The sequence below is a fragment of the Euprymna scolopes genome, chromosome 18, assembly GCF_053919585.1.
Source record: "Euprymna scolopes isolate OS-2025 chromosome 18, ASM5391958v1, whole genome shotgun sequence".
Classification (NCBI taxonomy): Eukaryota; Metazoa; Mollusca; class Cephalopoda; order Sepiida; family Sepiolidae; genus Euprymna; species Euprymna scolopes.
The window spans coordinates 11,424,112-11,444,120 of NC_136499.1; the positions used below are offsets into that span (position 1 = coordinate 11,424,112).

General features: G+C 32.5%; 1 protein-coding gene across 1 annotated transcript in view; it reads left to right on the forward strand.

The window, feature by feature from the left end:
- LOC145297495 (nuclear pore complex protein Nup93-like) overlaps positions 1-20,009 on the forward strand; it is an 88,464-nt gene that overhangs the window by 9,582 nt on the left and 58,873 nt on the right. Inside the window, exons 3-8 of the mRNA XM_080143391.1 lie at positions 2,884-3,001; positions 8,378-8,440; positions 10,232-10,360; positions 14,466-14,543; positions 16,419-16,511; positions 18,221-18,360. Coding sequence (XP_079999517.1) covers positions 2,884-3,001; positions 8,378-8,440; positions 10,232-10,360; positions 14,466-14,543; positions 16,419-16,511; positions 18,221-18,360 — 621 coding nt within the window. The remainder of the gene's footprint in view (positions 1-2,883; positions 3,002-8,377; positions 8,441-10,231; positions 10,361-14,465; positions 14,544-16,418; positions 16,512-18,220; positions 18,361-20,009) is intronic.

Here is a 20,009-nt window from a genome sequence, read left to right on the forward strand (position 1 = left end):
TATAAAAATGACTGTCGCTATAAAAACACAATACCGGAAATTGCAGAAGCAGTTTAAGAAAAGATTATTTTTAGTAACAAAATGAATTCATTAATTAAGAAATGAATAACAATTTAAATAATAACAAAAATGAATTCACGAATACTGTACTGAACAACTATACTGAGTTACTAGGTATGTGCAAAAGAGGTGAACAAAAAATAGACCCCTATGCTTCTTAAGAGACATCATAATTATTTTATTTTATGTGTAAATTTTGAATTTATTTGAAAGATAAAAGACAAAGTTAACGTCTGAAAAAAAAAATACAGTAACAAATGTTGGAAAAAAACAACAAAAAATTACTTCTAATTTCATGTCCGATTAATTCAACTTTAAAAGTTTTTGGAATATTATTTATCAATTTTAATTGTTAACATTTACGATGCTTTATTTTCATAAAAAAAAGCAAAATTAAATTCATGTTTTTTTGTTTTTTTTTAGTACTTGAAACTATAACTTTAATAAATGTGTTTTTTGTTTAAAAAAAAATAAAACATTTTCAATAAAAGTAAAAAATAAAGGGGATCAAAAATGGCGAACGTCAGAATCAGCGTTGCAACTTTCCAAAAGGGAAAAAAACACTCTGGAATAAAAAGTTGTTGAAAATAAAATCTGAGGCTCTATCGATTCTTGGGAAGAATTTCCATTGCAGATTTCCGTCAAATAAGATGGATCAGATATGTTCCTGATTGGCCAGATGTTGAAACCCCAAATAAGTGTTATTCGTTCTTTGTGTTGTAAATGTATTTATGTATATTTTTGTCCCTTCATGAACTGTATTTAAATGTACATGCACACTCAACAAACTCTGGGTAGACGATCCTAATGCTAGACGGTCATAGATGAACACATATATGCACGTCATATAGATGACTGCCACACGTATATACACTCTCATACAATCTAACCACTAGACGACACACTGTATATATCACATTGACATCTGTTAAATAGATGCTGTTTATATACACGCACTCCACTACACAACATAAGTACATCTTGTGCTTTGCTTTCCTGAACAGGGCTCCAGCAAAGAGTGTGTATAAATGAGTATATGAATAAAATAATGCCGACATAGCAATAAAAGGATTTTTTTAGTTTGATTTTTTTTTTTTCAAACTTGTGGAGGAAGATATCTCTCGAAATGCTAAATGGAGAAAACAAGTGCTAATTTAGATATCTCTCGAAATGCTAACGGAGAAAACAAGTGCTAATTTTGGTTTCCCGAGTTATCGGAGAGGGACCTATGTTTTCAGTTGTGTCTGTGCTTCCGTGCGTCGATTAGTCCAGACTATTGCCAGATAACCGTTCATTAGTTTTTCCTGAAATTTTGCCACAAATTGTATTTCATTAAATAGATGTGCACAGTAAAAAAAATTTTTTTGCAAAAATTCCTGTTGTGCCCCCAGGGGCTCAAAAAAGGTAAAAAATGCCCCAAAATGGCCAAAAATGACACTTTTTGCCCCTAACTTTTGATCCATCCATTAGATTTTTTTTAAAACTTGGCCAAAATGTGGAGCCCATTGTTCTCAATATAAATCCAGTATGGGTGACCCTGGTAAAATTCTGGTTCACGTCCCCGGGGACTTTGTACTAAAAACTCCTCTTCTTGTGGCTCTTTTTTCATATTTCTCAACAAAAACTTGATATATCTGACTATATAGTGGTTTTTAACAGTGGTCAACTCAAATATACATATGTTAAGGCTTGAAACTGCACTGTTATCCATTTACACTGGAATTCGGCATCCCCAGGCCCTCAAAAGAGGTCAAAAATGCCCCAAAATAGCCAAAAAAATGACACTTTTTGCCCCATAGCATTTGAGCCATCCATTAGATTTTTCTGAAACTTGGCCAAAATGTAGAGGCCATTGTTCTTAATATAAATTCAGTATGGGTGAACCTGGCAAAATTCTGGTTTGCATCCCTCTGGGACTTTTAGGGCTAAAAAAAACATGTTTTTTTTTTGATCTCTTTTCATATTGCTCAAAAACTTGATTGTATGTCTATGTAGTTGTTTTCCATGATGCTGAATTCAAATATACATGTCTTAAGGCGTGAAACTGCATCATTTGTCCATTTTCACTGGGATTTGGCATTCCCAGCTCAAAAGGAGTCACAAATGCCCCAAAATTGTAAAAAATGACGCTTTTTACCCCATAACTTTTGCCCCATCCATTAGATTTTTCTGAAACTTGTCGAAAATGTGAAGGCAACGTTGACCCTTCACACTTCTCACATTCATCATTTCTTCACTATTTTTTGTGGCGTCATCTCACATGCAGCACAAGAGGGGGACCACGCACGTGTGGCTTGTTTAGTTTAATATAACGTGGCATCCTCAGTGGATATAATGACTTTGTGATGCATGACCATAAGAAGCAATGTCATGCATAACCATGTGGGAAACATTACAGAGTATAATGTGTTGCCCATAAAGAAGATGGAGGATGAGGTTATAACTTTACGTGACATTAGTAAAATTGATAAATCGTGGCAGTGTTCATTTTTTTTTTTTTTTTTTTTTTAAATTTATTTTACCAATATGGCACACTGATGCAAACTGAGTTTATTTTTATGAATATTGCTGTTTAAGAAAATCTGAACCAAAATCTCAATTGTCCATTTTTTTTTTTTTTTAATTTATTTATTTTTTTTTACCAATATGGCACACTGATGCGAACTGAGTTTATTTTTATAAATATTGCTGTTTAAGAAAATCTGAACCAAAATCTCAATTGTCCATTTTTTTTTTTTTTTTTTTTTTTTAATTTAATCCTCTAACAGTGCTCCATATTTAATCTTTGTATGTTTTTTTTTTCTTCTTTACAATATTTGTTAGATCACTGCTGCTGGGTACACAAGGCTATGATGTCTCCAAAGTTTCTCAACGTCTGGAGTCTCTAAGTGCTAAGAAGGCATTTGAACCCTTGGAGCCGGTCCGTGATACAGATATTGAGGTGCGCCACTTTCTTATTATAATAGTTGTATGTCTGTTTGTTCACAATTTATTATATACAAAAGGTACACTGGTTGACAAATAGATTTTAATATTGGAAACAGACTTATATAGTTTTATTCATGCATGATTTCTATATATACTATTTATTAAGAAGGAATCAAAATTCAAGAGGTTGTTTCATTTGCATATTACATTAAAGAAAATCTGTTTTTATAATTAGCTCTAAATTTTTTATGGAAATTAATAATAGAATTGTTTTAAGCATTCTATTTAGAAATATTATAGAAAATTTATTTATTTAATTCATTTTTAATTTAATTTAATTTTAATTATTAGTTTATCCAACATCAGCTGCATTTAAAAACGGAAGTAAGTTTTCATTTAACCTAGGGAGTCATTTGCTTTTTAGATATGAAATTTTATTCCTTTGTTTGAATTTCATAGATAAAGATGACTGTTTTATGCTTCCAAAAATCCAAACTACGGTCAACTTTGAGGAAAATCGTAACAAATTAGAATATTTGGTGTATCTTTAATAGTATGTGACTAAACCTTCCGCATGGCAATATATTTTTATTTGGCAAAGCTGGGTATGTACAGTTAATAGTATGTGACTAAATATTTGTGTATATAAGTATGTGTATTTATGTGGTGGCGACTATGTAGAAAAATAAATTCTGGAGCACAAAAGGTTGCTCGTTTAAATGGTACTACTCCTGTCTTCATAACTCTTTAACTTTTTTAGTTAAAAAAAATAAAATAGTTTTAATTTTTGAACAGCTGTCATACTAGGCAAAATTCAGTTGTAAGTGGCACTCTTTTGGTGTTTGAAGGTTCAATTCTCACTGCGATTGCCAATTACTTAGGACTCATCACAATTGACAATATGACGGTGCTGTTGTAGAAACTACATGCTTTATGATGGGATTTGTGAAAAGAACACTCAAGATGAGAATAGTAGTCCAAAGAATCCAAATAATACGAATAATCATCCTCATCAAAAAAATAAAAAAATTTAGAACTATAATAATGAAATAACAATTAATATTTATCCATTAAAGACTAAGTGGTAGCAATAAAAAGTCCATAACAAAAGTCAAGCTGTTTATATGTACAGATGTGATTGATGATTATGCTACATGTTCTCATTTTTTTTTTTCTTTAATTCTTCATTTTTTTTCAATTTCTACAAAAATTACAAATCCATTTTTATATTATTTTGTGTAATACTCACCAGAGTAGCAAGCGTCTGCGTATTTGTGCATTGTGTGGATGTGCGTGCAAGCGGTGGGGTGACGGAGGGGGGGGTTGACTTGCCGCAGGGAAGTGTTGGGTGGGAAAAGAGAAAAAAAGATGGCGCCTGGTGTTTTATAAACTGTGGTCTCATGAGATCACAAGAAAACAGAGGGCACACATGCAAATGAGACAGGGTTAAAAACTGCATAAAAAGCAAGCTTGAGTGAGAGGAGGGGACAGTGTCGTTTACAGTCATGAGGTTATTGTGTTACTGTTGTGAGCGTTGGTGGCGATTGAAGTTGAATTCGATACATTTTGATTCTTTGAACTTTTATTCTCATCTTGATTTTATTTTCACAACGTTTCAGTAGCAATACACATGAAAAAATTGAAATAGCTTGAAATATTTCAATATTGGTATGCATAGAAAGAGCTTGATGAGCTAAGAAATAATCTTTTTAAATTTTTAAAATCTGATTAAAATTAAGGAAGTTATGGCTATTTTTGTGCCTCACACGTTTGGATATTTTTCCCTCTTTAAGACCATATGCGTTTCGTCACATTTTTTACACTACTTTTTCAGTAAAAATGTCATATCTTTGTTAAAACACAAGACTAAGAAATGAAATTTACCATATAAGTGTATTTTTGTACAAGGAATCAGAATATGCAACTGAAAATCTCCCAAAGTTTATGGTTTCCAAATAATCTGCAGTAAATGTGCATAAATATGCAGCAATTCCTTAAAAATGCCATGTATCCATAAACAGAAAAGAAGTTGGAGAACTCAAAGTTGAATTGTAATGTGCTTATGTACAAAAAACTTAAATCTAAACATAAGACCATTTAAAAATGAATATATTGCAATATTTCTTTGGTATTATTGTAGATTAACACCTTCTGTTTAACCCCACTCAACTCCTTCTGACCACCCCTCCAAAATGTGATTCTACCTTTTTAGGAAATTATGTATAAAATGCCATGAAAAACTTTAATGAAAGATAAACAAATTATTTTAGAATTGAATGTAAAATAATTTCCTAATATAGGTCGTTCTAGCATTTTAGGGCAGTTAACTGTTTTTTTTTTCTATGGGAAAATATGCATGCTTTTTTTTTTTTTTTTTTTTTTTTAAGATGATTATGTGTAGTTTTAAGAGGGTTTCTATGCAATGAGAATATGGGGAGGGTTGCCATTCGGACTTTGAATTAATTGTAGGGGCTAAGGAAAATTATGTGTGTACATACTGAAAACTTGACAGAGACAAAGCTAACAAAAACAATATTAGAGGGGGGAGCGGTTAGTTTCACAAAAATTTAATGTAAAATAATTCACCATTTCCTGGCCATTCTAGCATTTTAGGACAGTTAACCAATTTATTTTTATGTGTATTTTTCTTTAAGGAAGGATCTATTTTTTGTTTGTTTGTTTTAGATGCTTGTATGTGGTTTACAGAGGTATTTTGTTGGGGGGGGGGGCTTGTCACTCGAACTTAGTGTTATTGTTAGGGTTAAAGAGTGTTTTAGGAATACGAACCGTTACTTCATTTTTGTTTTGTTGTCCTAACTGCAAAATGCCGTTTCCATTTCAAATAAATATTTTACAGAAAGTTATATATATATATATATATATATGTATATGTGTGTGTGTATTCGACAGGTAAATAAGTCAGCAAATGTTATATTTAGTTTTAATTTAATAAGAAACCGCGTTGCGAAATTTCAAAGAAAATTCCATAAATTTGTTGATTTCTATTTTCGAGGTTGAAGGTGTTAATTCCATAGCCCGTTTATACTACGCTGGAGCAGGTTGTAAAAATATCTTTCTCTTAATAAGTAGAAAAAAAAAAAACGAAATAAAAAGCTTCCTAATTGTAGTTTGATATGTTTTCTTTTAAAATTTCAAGAATATTGATATAGATTTTGAGGGTTTGTATTACTATACACATAGATTCGAAAAAGTTGTCAAAAAAACAAATATATAACAAATAAATGTTATCAAAAGCAAGTTGCTTTTCTACCTAACTGGATAATTTTTTAGTATTTTTATTTAATGTAACATGTTTATTCAGCTTGAAAACAGTGTTTACCGATGTTTTGGAAAATTTAAAATGGTGCCCGACTGTTGAAACGGTAAGTTTGGGGAAAAGAGTTAAAAATAAAAAAGTAGACAAAATACTGCTAGAAACTCGCTCAATATATGTTACCGTGACATAGGCTGACATATATTCGGTGAGTTTTTAACAGTATTTTGTATAGTTTTTTATTTTTAACTCCTTTTCTCAAACTTACCGTGTCAAAGAGAGTCGGGCCGGGTGCCATTTTTAATTTTCCAATACATCTGTAAACACTGTACGTTTTTCGAGCTGAATAAACATGTTACATTAAATAAAAACACTAGAAAATTATCCAGTTAGGTAGAAAAGTAACTTATCTTGCCTTTGATAACATTTATTTGTTATATATTTGTTTTTTGACAACTTTTTCGAATCTATGTATAAACGAGATTTTGATACTTATTTTGATTTTGAAAAAAAAACATTTGTGGCTGTTCGCAGTAAAACATTGTTTTAATTCGCTGTTCAAAACTAATTTAAAGAATAAAAGTGCATGCAAGCTATATATCTACAAAAGTTTATTTTGTTTTTTTTTAACCATGTTTTTAAATTTGACGAGAAATGTGAGAAATTGCAACAGATTCATAATGCCGAATTGGTTGGGATTGTTGTTATTATACATTCTGAAAACCGAATAGTTCTAAACTAATGTTATTCTGATAACAAAATAGCTCTAATAAGAACATTTATATTCATATTTTCATGTTTTTCTTAATTCGTTCTGGAATAAAAATTAGAGAACGCGTGTTTACACTGTGCCATTGCTGATTCTACAGGCTGGAGCTGCTGCTGCTGCTTCTAGTAATACTAACTTCATTTGACCAAATTCGAGAAATAGAAACAATTTTTTTTTCGGGTAGGTCCTTTTAAATTATCAATTACCGCGGTCCTACTCAACATAAAATAATACTTTTAATTGATAAAGATAGTAAACAGATTGATTTACTTACTACTGGGTGTCCGAAGAATTTTTTTTTTCAAAATGTTCGATACTCATCATATTAAAGTCTTATTTTTAACACGACAAAAAAAGAAATGGTCAAAAATATTTCGGACACTTGACAGTATTAAAATTAACACCTCTACTGATTGGTTCCCAAATTTCATGACGAAATTCTTCATACAATCACGGTACGGACCTTTAGAAAACAGGGGGGGTTCATTACAAAACCTTACCGAAAACGCCATTTTATGACGTTCACATTTTTATCACTTTATTTGCTCAAAACTCTTAAAATATATAATGTACATTCATATTTATTAATTCATTTGAAAGCATATTCATTTCCGAACAAAACAGTAGTAATTTGAAGACTTGAAGTGCTTTGGTTTGAAAAATATGGCTATTTTAGTAGAACTACCTTGAAATCTGTGATTATCCAAAGCGTTTTTTCGTCCGTGTGTATTACTAGTTTCAGTCAATGTAACATCCGATCTTCAAGTATACCTTTCTGTCAAACTCTGGAATCTGGATGGAATCCTTTATTTAATCCACAGGAGCAGCATGCTTTCATTCCATTAATCATGACGGGGTCAAAGTTTTAAGTAATTTGGAATTATATTTTTGAGTGTCAGCCACGATGAGAATTTAACCTTCAACCTTCAGAACAGTGTAAATTATATGGCTGATGAAACAAGAGCATGCTAATCCCATGGATTAAATAAAGGGTTTAATTCGAAATTCCATGCAGATTCCCGAGTTCAGCAGGAAGATTCCTAAATTTGGCAAAATATACTTGAAGAGGGTCAGAGGTTACATCAACTGAAATTTGAAAATAACATTCAAGATGAGAATAGTAGTCCGAAGAATCCAAATATGAATTATCAATCCTCATCTCAAAAATTCAGAAAACGTATCCATTTTCATAGTTCATATAAAAAATCTTTCTCAGTATTTTTTTTTCTACTTAATATTATAAACTCCAATGTTTTTTTGTTTTTAAACACAGTTTGCATGGACACGAGTATCTAAATGTTTTTATAAACCTTTTTTTATATGAATTTTAATATTTTCTTTTTAAGGGTTTTTTAAAGAATGAAAGAGAAAATGCTCTGTTAGCTGTGATTGAGAAGACAAGAAAAACCGTAAGTACCTTTTTTTGCAGAAAATGGGTCAATTCCAATTTCAATTTTTTTTTTTTTTTTTAACCATTTCCTTCCTCTCCCTACCATTGCTTCATTTCAATTTCACTTTATTTTTCTGCATTCACATTTTTAGGAGATTTTAGTTTCTGTTTTATTAAATATTTAACTATAAAATTTGAATATTTGAGTTTCTATTTCATCAAGAATAAATTCTAACTTTCTGAGTCTATTAGGTAAGGTAAGTTGTTAGGTAAGCCATCTGGTTACCACTACAGTACAAAGGTTGGGATTTTATTGATAGTTTGGTCTATCTGAGAAATTTAGGCTGAGATCGTGTGGGGTATAGGTGCTTTAAATGTGTCTGAGCACATTCTGCTGAAGTAAAACAAGTATAGGGATGCAGCATTGTGCTTTTGATACTACTTCGCCTCTACAACGTTAGGAATCAGGGAAGAAAATGTAACAAAAGAAATAAGAAATAGGGTTGGTGTAAAGACAATAGATTGTTCACTGGGGTAGACAAAAGAAGGTTGACATGGGATTGTTGATCAGGATGTGAATGTGACAGTAACAAAAGGATGGAACAATAGGTGTAGATATATTTACAATTTGTTTGCGGCACTTTTGGGGGCTGGCTATGAGTTTACGATGGTAGAAAGAGTTTGCGACAGTCAATGAGTTTTTTTATAATGGTAGGAAGCGTTTTGCAATGGTCGACGACAAAATTGAGTTGCCAGTTGACAACAGTTGGAGTTTGGGCACAGTTAAAGACAGTTTGTGGCTGTGAGCGGATGAATTGATTAATCGATGGACAAACATGGTTGAAGACAGTAGATGTAAATATGGACTTTAACATTTAGAGAGTCAGTGGTGTCACTCAAGCACCCAGAGTCAATTTTTTAACCAGGTCTGACGTGTTTGTTTTTTGAATAAGTTTATTCCCGAATAATGGATCTGTCAATTTTCAGCCAATGAGAAAAGCCGGAACTTTTGAAGGGAGAAATTATTTTGTAATCGGTAACTAGAAAGATAATGGTATGTATATGAGTGTACGAGCCAGTTATGAAGGGTGCCAGGGAAAAATAGTTATAAAGTGTATACATAGTCCCAGTGATGAGTGAGGACAGTAAGAGGACTGTAGATTTAGAGGGAAAAATAGGAACTACCTTGTTAAAAGATGTTATGGTTGTGAGGATGTTGCTCCTAGGATGTAATGTAGGATTTTATTATAACGACCAAATGTGTCTAAAATGGCGTTCTAATATTACATAAGATAGTTGCTAATAATCTAGACATAATAAATTTGTATGTGGTATATGTTGTTACAAACCTACAGTATTTTAGTCTAGAGGGGAATTTCTGCAGTCATTTTATTATGTAGTAGATAGTTTTCCTAACGAGGTGGCAGTCTATTGCTAGATCATTGATTTAGAGATTTTACCAAAGAATCAAAGGAGGCTGAGGAAAAGGGTGATAATTTTCCAGGATAGTACTTTCACTAGAATTCTTGAAACCAATACAATAGAGGCAATTTTCTAGCTATCAGAGAAGAAAGATTTCACAAGATATTTGTTATAGAGTTTGGAGAGACCAAGTGTTAGCTTGATAGAATTTTTTTTTTTTTTTATTCACGTTCACCTTTAACAAGGCATATCGCTACTCGGATGGAAGGGGCTACTATTTGAGACCGTGCCTAGGAAAGATTGACAAGATGTTGGTTTACATTACATTTACACTGATGCTATCTGTCTGACATTTTTCAAAAACGTTTTCCTTTTTTTTCTTTTGCAGACATTGGAGACATGTGAACAACGTCTGTGGGAATCCATGGAAGAGGAATGGGAAAGAGAAAAGCAAAAAATCCTCAATGCTCTTCTCGGAACGGGACATCAAATGCTGGATTATTCTCAAGAAACTGAAGTAAGGGTAGAAAATGGATTAGCAACATTTTTTTCTCTCTCAACAATCCGTCCTCATGTCGTTATACAAAAGAATTTTTTTTTCTTATTGATCCTTAATACAAAAAAAAAATAGAGTAATCTAGAATATTTAAATCTCATCCCCTCTTCCATTTTTCTTCTCTTCTCACATTTTTTTATTATTTTTTTTTATTATTACATTTTTGCCCCAAACAAGGCATATTGCCACTTTGTTGTAGGGGGCTACTATCAGGGACATAGGCATCAGGGGTACTGTGTAGGGAGTTGTGCAGCAAGATGTCAGTTTATGTTGCACTTGAACTTCTGCATGTCAGAACAGTTGGGGAAGCAGGGACCCGGCAGGGAATTCCAAAGTCTAGCTGTCCTGGGGAAGAAACTACTGGAGTAGAAGGCTCTCTTACATCTAGGGATCTCTACTGTGAAGGGGTGGGATTTAGCTGCTTGTCGGGTTTGTCGGGGGTATTTACGTCAAGGGGGCACAAGTGCTTGCAGTTCGTCAGAGCATTCACCATTAAAGTACTTGTAGAAAAGGCAGAGGGATGCAACATTTTGTCGATGGGACAGGGGCTGAAGTTTAGATGACAGTTCAGGACCTATCAGATTGGCGACTTTCTTTTGAACCTTGTCTAGGAGCGAGAGACTGGAAGATTCACCAGCTCAAATATGACAACAATACTCCATACATGGGCGAATGGTAGCCTTATAGAGGTATAGGATACTTTCGGGCGTTAGTATCTTAGCACGGTAGAAAGAACCTACCTTCTTCGCAGCGGCCCTGGCGATACTCTGGATGTAATTGTTCCAACTCATGTTTCCTGTGAGCGTTAGGCCAAGGAGTTTAAAAGATGTACTTTCAGATAAAGAGTTATTGGCCATTGCTATTGGTGGTAGAGAAGGTTTCTTGTAATTATTTAAGGAAACGAGTTTAGTCTTGGCAGCATTGAATGTGACCATCCATTTATGTCCCCATTCCACTACAGATCGGAGGTCATCCTCTAGTGCTTCTGCCATTTCTTTAGATATGTAGATTAATCATTTGTGTAAAAAATGTCATTTCAAATACTCATCTCTGAGTTATTGATGATTTACTCCAGTTGAATTAGTCGGTTATAGTCAGCTAATGTACTTCCTAACTTCCAGCATGGCTGCTACCAGAAGCAGTGACAAGGCAAATCAGTTCTATTTGCTTTTATTGTACTTCAGTATTTCTGTTGTGAAACGATTTATAAAGTTAAATATAACAAAAGGACATTATTGAAAAGTATGCAATAAAAATTAACAAAATTATAAAAATAAGCTTGACAGAAACATTCCCGAGTTTGACAAGATACACCTGAAGAAGGTCGGAGGTTATATCGACTGAAACGTTGTGAAAATCACACTCAAGATGAGAACAGTAGTCCGATGAATAATAATACAAAAAATCCTCATCTCAAAAATTCAGAAACGTCATAAAAATAACACAATTAGTCTTTATTTTCACTTTTAATAACAAAAATTAAAAAATAAGTTTATTTTATTTAAAATTTTATAAATGTTTATGAAATTATAAAAAAAATTTTTTTTTTTGTTTTTTGTTTCATTTCAAAAATAAAAGTTTTTTTTTTTTAATTTTAATTTATATAATAAACATGTTTCTGGAAATATGAAAATAAAATTATTGAAATCAAAATAACAAAATTTCAAAACTCATAACACATATCCAATACATAATATTCCCAAAATAGTTTAAAAAGATTTTTAAGTGCTTTCAATAATTTTAAAAAAAAATATGAAACTAATGTCAATAATTCTTAATCAAAATAAGACCAAAATAAAAACTTTTCAATGATTATTAAATAAAAGAAGAACAATCAGAAATAATAAAGAAAAAGCAAATACACAGGGGATATATAGGCATGAGAGAAAAAAAAGCAAAGAAATTGATTTGTGTTGTCACTGTTTCCGGTAGCAGACATGCTGGAAGTTAAGAAGTATGTTAGCTGATTATAATGAGTTAGTCTTGCTTTAGTCAGTAATCCTATTATATATATATATATATATATATATATATATATATATTATAAAAACATTATGTACTTGTATAGATTAGTGACATTTTAAACCAACATATTTTGGGTAAAATCTTTATGTACTTACATGTCATGTTAAAATTAGTATGAATTCCAAAAATCATGAAAAATGATTAAATACATTTTTAATAAATAATTATGGATAATTAGGTTCTGGCATTTTGTTTTGAAATGGTAGGTTGTAATTATTTAGTCAAAATGATCGATTGCAGTTACTTCCCCTTGATTATGACTCCTTCACTGGTAGAAAGCATTTATTCAGTTATCTGTTTATTTATCAGCCTATCTAATTATCTGTCTAGCGGCGTAAATAACAAATGGAATCGTGGGGAAACAAAAAGTTGAGCAAGCATGCAGGTGCAGAAAGGGTCAAGGGGTTGTCGTGACATGTATCAAACTTAGTTGACCAGTCAGTTTGCACTGGAAGTATCTGAATGGGAACAGGACGTGACATGTCAGGGGTTCTGGTTTGAATAAGCCGAGTTCAGTTTAGTGAGTTGGGTGCTGGAAGCCGAGAATACAAGATAGGTTAAACAGATCTCCCCATAAGGGAGCGACAATCTCAAAATGGAGACAGCACTACAGTCTACCAAATAATCTTCAACTCAAAATTCAGAAATGTGATTTCAGAATTTGTTCAGATTATTGTAGTGCAATTTTAACTTGATAAATAAATTTGTTATAAAAATACATTCTATTGCAAAATAGTCTAATTGTACAGTAGTTTTTGAAATTTTTTTGTTGATAACAATAAAGGAGAGATACTGAACACCTCCAAAAAATGTTCTATCTTTAAAAATGTCATTATTTTGAAGATCTCATGTCTCAACTCCTTATTCTCTTTTGTAACATACTTAAGTTATAATTTTTATGATCGATATATTTTATTAGTTTCTGGTACTGTCTGAAGATACTGATTTCCTAACCTAAAATGTATTATTGATGTTATTGTTTTTTCTTTTCTCTCTGCAAAAACTCTATCATAGTCAAAAACAAAACTTTTTCTCTACAAAATCAAACCAAACCAAACGCAATATTTGAAGATATAAAGAATTTGAAGCATAAAAACTTTTCGAAAATTACTGGATTTAGCATTAAATAACCCCAAAAGAGTTAATATACCGTAAAATAAAACAATTAAATGTCTTCTATTGATTCTTATGGTGAGCTATTTCTGTCCAGAATTCCCTCTATATAAAAAACAAAAATAAAGAAAAATCTGTATGACGTACATACTCAAGATGAAATGAAAATATGATATTCCAAAAATCATGTAAATTAATCAAGTATTTTTTATACAGAAAATCATTTTTAAGCAATTAATGGGAACTTGTGAGCATTGCAACATAAATCTTGTAATTTTGAATCATTGAGTTATCTCCCTTTGTTTTTTTTATTTTCAAAATGGCGGACAAAACAATAGTTTTTCTGTTATTTTTAAAATTTGATTTTATTATTTGAAAATAAAAGTACTTGATCAATTTACATGATTTTTAGAATATGATATTTATGTTTCATCATGTGTATGAACACATACATATTTTTGTTTTTTAATATGGAGAAATTCTGGACAAGAATTAATCTTACATACTTACATATTTTATGATGATCGTGATGATGATGATGGGTTTTTGATCATTTCTTGAGGAAGAGCCCCTCTCTAGTTTCCTTTGATTGTGTTGGTTTCTATCATTCAGCAATTGTGCTAGAGTCACCACATTGCCCATAAATGTAGAGCACATTCAGCCTTTAATCATAGATCACCTAGTATTTTCAAATGTTCACCCATCTGGTGCTGACCAGGCTCAACATCACTTAACTTTGATGATTTAACAGAAACCTGTGCATCAATTTGATTATGTTGTATATAACATTTACAACATGTAAAATACAACTTTTAATCGTCCAATCAAATCATTTGATTTGATTTTGACATGATTAAAGTGTTGTTTTTTGTTTTTTTTTAATAATTACAAAAAATGATTGGAACATTTTTATTTCTTTAAAATTTAGCAAAGTTTGCTGTCTGATGTTGTGAGCATGCAAGGAAGAAGTGCCTTGAATAATATTGAGATGGCCTATGCAAGTCAGGTAAGTTGACATAACAGCATGTGGAGTGGGGAGGAGTAACTATTTTAACCAGTGGCATGTTTAAGACCAAGTAGAGGTTAAGCTGTCTTCACTAGAAACAAAACCTCTCTTACTTCTAAATGCAAAAGCTATCATGCATATTTCTATCCTAGAGTCTCATTCATGTATGTATATATATATATATATATATATATATATATATATATATATATATATATTGTGCATTTAGGCAGCATGTTTTCAGTCAGACAAGTATTGTTAAATAGCACGAAGTGTTTTTGCTTAATGAGCTTTTTTTGTAATTTTTCAATTTTTCTTTTTATTTCTCAGTCGAATCTGCACAAGAAAGTTCCAGTCTTCATCCATCTGTTTTTTTCTTTTAGTTGGTTTTGCAAGTACTTTCAACTGAGTTTCATCAGTTGTCTTCAGGCAGTTATTGATTACTGTTTCGTTTAAAATCTGGATGCTTTTATATGCTTCAGTTAAAATTATATTTAAATTTCTTGAACTAGTGAAGTATTTCGTGTGTAAAAAAAAAAAAATATATGTTTTTTTTTAATGTGCTAAGAACGTGGTTAAAATAAAAATTTAGTTTTTCTTTATCTTTTTTGAATAATTTATAACTGCACATTACAACGTATATATATATATATATATACATATATAACTATATGTGCATACACATACACACACATATATATATATATATATGGGATGGTTACATACCCAGGCACTTTAAAATGTTACTACTAGTGCTTTCAGTATTTTTAATGTTGCACAGATTTGACTGAGAAATAAGAACAACAATTCAAAAAATTACAAAAAAACGCTCATTAAGCAAAAACACACTGTGCTATTTAACAATACTTGTCTTTCATTTGCCTTACATAAGCAAAATATAAATGCTTATGTCAAACAAATAAAAAGTATATCCTGCTCTATTTTGGTATTGAGCACTTCTATATGAACCTCGTTAAAACTTCATTGGATGCTTCAGCTCTGGAAAATACACTAAATCAGAGTATTTATATACTAATTTAATGTTCATAATATCTTATCAGCTTCTGTCCTTTTTAATAAATAGGATCTCCCGATTGAGTAATCTATAATCTGGAAATCGTGACACACATGCATTACGGTATTAATATATATATATATATACTTTTTATTTGTTTTATATAAGCAACATATAAATGTTTATGTCAAGCAAATAAAAAGTATATCTTGCCCTCCTTCAGCATTGAGCACTCTTGCATTAATCTTGTTAAAACTTCATTGGTTGCTTCACCTCTGAAAAATATTAACCTGGAATAATAATTTATATATTTTGGAAATTGCTCCAGACAAGGCAGAAAGCCATTTGATGTAAGGAGCTAAAAAAAATACTAATTCAAAGCCAAAACTTGTCAACAATAAGTATTAGATGGAATTAACTCTGACCTAGAAAACGGCAACTCTTCCCTCTTTGTCAGCAACATCGCTCATGGAATGTGAGGATTAAAGAATAAAATAAGTGTTAACTGAGTTATTTTTTTAATTCATCAGAAAGGAAAAATAATCAATGTTCTCTGACCTAGGTTGATCAGAACCTTTTGACAGTAGACTTTGTTGACAAGAAGAATGTCTTTTTACTTTCACATACCCGTGTATTTATAAAAAGCACAAAATTCTCATTCTATTATTTTATTTTCGTACAAGCAACTTTGTAAGTTTTATGAGAAAGACATCTAAGTTTTAAAAAAAAATAGCTAATATTTTTATATGCATTCAAAAAAATATTTGCATCTCGATGGTACATCATGTAAAAAGTTTGTTTAATCCAAACCAGAGTTTTTGTTTTTAGTTTTTGTAATTTCACAAGTTTTTTTTTCAAAGGTCTATACTTACAACAAGAAGATAATAGAAGGTGGCATTCCTCCCAGTTTGCAAGATATGTTTATGGAATCTGCTGAAAGCATTGGCGATAAGGTAAGTTTTTTTATTTGTAGTATTTTGCTATATAATCACAAGATTTCCAGCTACGGTATAACTATTTCACAAGATTTCCAGCTACAGTATAACTGGAAATGTTTTCTTAATCATTAAATCATTTCTCTCCAATAGGCTCATAAGAGTAGTGGTAGATGGACAAAAATCGGATGCCTGCAATATAAATGCTGGAGTCCCTCAGGGGTCAATCCTGGGCCCAACTCTCTTCCTGATCTACATAAATGACCTCCCTAAACACATACTTAAATCATTTGACATCTATGCTGATGACACGACCATCTATGGCAACACATCAAAGGCTGTAAATGACAAAGTTCTCTCTGATTCTCTCTCCTCTGATCTCGAGCGCGTGGTTCAGTGGGGGAAGATGTGGCTGGTTATCTTTAATGCATCCAAAACCAAACTCCTATCCTTACATCATCAACGCTCTGATCCCCATCTAGCATCAATTGTGATGGATGGCTCTCGTGTATTGACAAGCTTCTGGGTTTGACCTTTACTCCTGATCTGAAACGGAACACATACATCAAGTCTGTTGCCAAGGTCGCTGGAAAGATGATGGGATCCTTCTACAGCTCCAGAAGATATCTCACTACTGATGCAATTCTCTATCTATATAAAAGCCAAGTACATCCAAGGATGGAATACTGTTGCCATATCTGGGCAGGAGCTGCTAAAAACAGCCTATCCTGCCTTGACAGAGTACAAAATAGACTTCGTGGCTTAGTGGGGGATGCCCTTTTCTCTACCCTGCAACCGCTCTCCCACAGAAGAGACGTTGCGAGCCTATCCTTGTTTTATCGTTATTTCCATGGCAGGTGCTCGTCTGAACTCCAATCTTTCACGAAAAACACCCGTCTAGCTGAATCCACTGAAAAATTTCCCCCACTCTATATCTGTGCCTAAATCAAAACGCGGATTCCATGAACAAAGCTTCTTTCTTAGAACTGCACGCCTGTGGAACTCTGTTCCGTCTGCCTGCTTCCCACCGGACTACAACTTGGATGTCTTCAAGTCCAACGTTAACAAATTCCTAATGAACCGCCCCCTTAAGTAAACACTTCATCAAATCTCCACACTAACGTAATGTACTTGCAATAACCCTTATCCCTGAGTGACTTCCGGGCCTTGATAAGTGGTGATCACTGTGTAAAAAAAAAAAAATAAATAAATAATTTGTTTCTGTAGATGAGTGTTTCAGCTTTTCAATAGTAGAGACTTTCATTTGATTTCAATATTGTACTAAATTAGAAAATATTAAAACTGTTTTCTTGTTTTTTAATAAAAATGTAAGTTTTTCTCATTTGCAGTGTTTGGTAAGAGATGTCTATATAGATTAGTCCCTATTTATTTTTTAATGTTATCAATATTAGATTATTATGTCCCTATAGATTAGTCCCTATTTATTTTTTAATGTTATCAATATTAGATTATTATGTCCCTATAGATTAGTCCCTATTTATTTTTTAATGTTATCAATATTAGATTATTATGTCCCTATAGATTAGTCCCTATTTATTTTTTAATGTTATCAATATTAGATTATTATGTCTCTATAAATTAGGCTTTACATAGTGTTCAGATTTTCATTTGATTTCAATCTTGTACTAAATTAGAAAACATTAAAAATCCTTTCTTGTTTTTTAATCTATTAGAAATGGTCTCTAATTATGTTCACTTTGTTGCAGTTGGTTATAGATAAGCTCTGGTCGATGGTGAAATTCATGGTGGATGTTCCTGTCGTCTCTCCTGGTTCAATTCATGCAAGGCATGACCGAAAATTGCTAGAAGCGTTCGTCAGCCAAGCTCGGAAATATCTAGAATATATGTATGTATATTGTTTTAGTAATTTTGTGTTTCTTTTGTGATAATATAGAACATGTCCTCAACCTCTTCACAGCCGAGATCACCAGGAAAGACTAAAGATTAATTAAAAATTAGTTAAAGATTAGTTAGGGAAGTGAATGGCAATAAAAAGAACCTGCTGATCCATTGAGCTCCACAGACCAATGACGACATGACAATTATTTGTTAACTTTCTGAGTGACTGGATAGTGATGGGAAAGGCGAGTATGAGAAAGGAAGCGGATATATATATATATACGGTAGAACCCTGGGATACGGCATTAATCCATTCCGGGGTTGGGAGCGTAAGTTGAAATTGTCAAATGGCAGGGCCTAAGTAAAATTTTATACAGTACATATTAAAAATTAGTAACAAAATGCAGTATATAATACACATGTATAAAATCACATAGCATTATGAATAACACTGTAAGGCAGAGTAAATACCATAGCCAGGGGCCGGAAAAACATTGTATTCCACATCATAACCTGAAAAAAAAAATGTATCCCCGGGGCCACCGTATCCTGGGGTTTTACTGTATATAGTTTCTGGTTGAAGTAGGTTGAGAGGAGAGATGGACATCTGAGATTAACGATTAAGTGGATATGTCTGGATGTTGGGGTGGGGGACACTCGTTGGCCGAGAAGAATGGTAGAAGAATGAAAGAGAGGAATCTGAGAGTGAAACAGCTGATATCCTAAAGTCTACTTGAGAGATGGGAAACTTAGCTCAGAAGTAGATACTAACAACGAAGCCCCAATGGCATACACACTTGTGTCAAATAGTTGCTTGTAAAAAAATGTCTGTGTTTGTATTTATAATACATGCAAAGCGTGGACTGTGCTTTGTGCTCAATGACCATCAATACTAGAATATGACTCAGCTAGAATAAGATGAAGATAAAAAAAAAAATGATGGCATTTACAGTTACAAGGTTTGGATGAAGGGAGTCTGTTATGCCACCATCAGCAAGTCCTGAGCACAGTATCGACCAGGTTGGAGACTGTGTTTGGGTAAGGGCACTGGAAAGTCTCTGTATGACAAAATTTGGTCAGAGTCAGATAACAGAGTTCACAGTTAATCCTGGTGGATGAGATGCCCCGGCACATGAAGGACCTGCACCCCCACTACAGTATCCTCAAACAAGAAGATTCTGACAACATAACATTTTTAGAGAGCAGTTTAAAGACTTTAGTATACGACGACAATGAAACAGAGCTGGACGAGGAAGAAAGTGGGCTCTCTTTATCATGCTAGAAAATTACACCTAACAATATCCTGTATCTCTACAAAGCCATCATTCGCCCATGCATGGAGTATTGTTGTTACATTTGGGCTGGTGCATTTACCACTATTCTCTCCCTCTTAGACATGATCCTAAAAAAAGTCCTAATAGGTTCCACACTATCAACTAAGCTCTAACCCCTGTCCCATCGTCACAATGTTGCATCTCTTTATCTATTTTAGAAGTACATTGATGGAATCAAACCCCTTCAGATTAGAGGTCCCCAGATACCAAAAAGCCTCCTACTCAAATAGTTTCTTCTATCAAACTGCTAGACTTTGGAATTCCCTCCCAGTTACCCGTTTCCCTGACATGCAAAAATTTAAATGTAATTTGAACAGAAATT